The following is a 1,617-nucleotide window of genomic DNA, read 5'->3' on the forward strand; positions in this document are numbered from 1 at the left end:
CCCCCTCACAACAGTCAAATAAACCCACCAAAAAGAATCCCTCCCACCTCTCACCCAGGAAGAGAAAAAAAACCCCAAAACACCAAAACAAACCTACCACCACAACACATACAGACACAAAACACACAAACAAACCTACAATAACAAACGGTCGCTTTTAAGGACAAGCGGGCTAATCCAGATTTCGGGGGTTTCCAGATATCCTGACCTACACCAAAGAGGGCATTGCCCTACCTATAGGACAAGTTTGGTTTCATTGGTGTGTATATTTGTTTGGACATAGAGAAAACTCTCCTTGCCTTTTAACCCTATCCACACGACGTGTTTTACTATCATATCCATACGACATGGGGAACTCTGTGTCACCGCTTTCCAATTTCCAAAGAGAAAATTTACTCGTTCATCCGATCCGTACCTTTTTTCATAGCAGTCTGTCAAACTGAAATTTTGAGAAATACTGAAAGTTGCAAATAGATCTTCGTACTAGAAGTATACCCCGGGGGTACAAAATGACCCAAAGGCGTACGGATAGGGTAAAAGAAACTAAACAAGGGCCCAAACACCTTCGATTTTCTCAAAACAGCATTATCCGAGTTAGCCCCCTTGTGTTGAAAAGCCACCACAAATCAAAACGCCACGACACGTCACAACAGCCCGGGCAACGAACTGACTGACTGACTGTATGACTTACTGACTGACTAATTGACTGGTTCACTGACTGACTGACTTACTGACTGACTGACAAACTAACTGATTGCCTAACTGCCTGACTGCCTGACTGACTAATAATTTAAAAAATGACATGTATATAGCGCTCAACCCCGATTAAAGTACACAGACTCTGAGCGCTTTACAATACAGCACAACGTACAACAGTAACATAAAACGTTGAGTTCTGACGGAAAGAAAATTACTCCAAATATCCATCTGATTAATTTAAAAACAGAAACGACTTCAGATGACATTTGAATGAATCAAAAGATTTGATCTCTCTTTAAGTACTTGGTAAAGCATTCCAGATCTTGGGGCCTTGGTATTGAAATGCTGTATCACCCACTGTTTTAATTTTCAAAGATGGTAAAACAAATTTCATTTTGTCAGCTGATGCCCTTAAACTGCAGGTTGGAATGTACAGTCTTAACAGATTTGATAATATGATGGTGCATTATCATTCAAACATTTGTGACATAGGGTGGCCAACTTGTACACAATTCTTTTCTCAGCAGAAAGCCAAAGCAATGTCCGTAAAAGAGATTTAGCAGAGTCTTGCTTTAACTGACTGACTGACTGATTGACTGACTGACTGACTGACTGACTGACTGACTGACTGACCCCATTGGCTCCCGGCGAAGTCTCCATACTCTCGGGCGTGCCAAAGCACTGGTAGGGCATGCGCCTACGAGCCAGCACGTTGATGTAGGCGAACTCTAGCAGGGAGGCGAAAACGAAGAAGAGACAGGTCGCCATCCACACGTCTATAGCCTTCACGTAACTCACTCGGGGCAGAGAGGAGCGGGCGCCTGAGCTCTGTGTGGTCATTGTCAGAACTGGTGGGAAAGGGGATGATGAGGGGATGACATGATGAGATTAGGAAGACATTAATATATTGGGGAGGGG

The 1,617-nt window shown here is 43.4% G+C and overlaps 1 protein-coding gene across 1 annotated transcript in view; it reads right to left on the reverse strand.

Annotated features, from left to right (window-relative positions):
* The window catches only part of LOC101859788 (gamma-aminobutyric acid receptor subunit alpha-3-like), a gene marked incomplete in the record, with an annotated part of 175,432 nt that overhangs the window by 3,316 nt on the left and 170,499 nt on the right, over window positions 1–1,617 (reverse strand). Inside the window, 1 exon segment of the mRNA XM_035970178.1 lies at window positions 1,333–1,550. Coding sequence (XP_035826071.1) covers window positions 1,333–1,550 — 218 coding nt within the window.

The sequence above is a fragment of the Aplysia californica genome, unplaced genomic scaffold, assembly GCF_000002075.1.
Source record: "Aplysia californica isolate F4 #8 unplaced genomic scaffold, AplCal3.0 scaffold00231, whole genome shotgun sequence".
In the NCBI taxonomy this organism is placed as follows: domain Eukaryota; kingdom Metazoa; phylum Mollusca; class Gastropoda; order Aplysiida; family Aplysiidae; genus Aplysia; species Aplysia californica.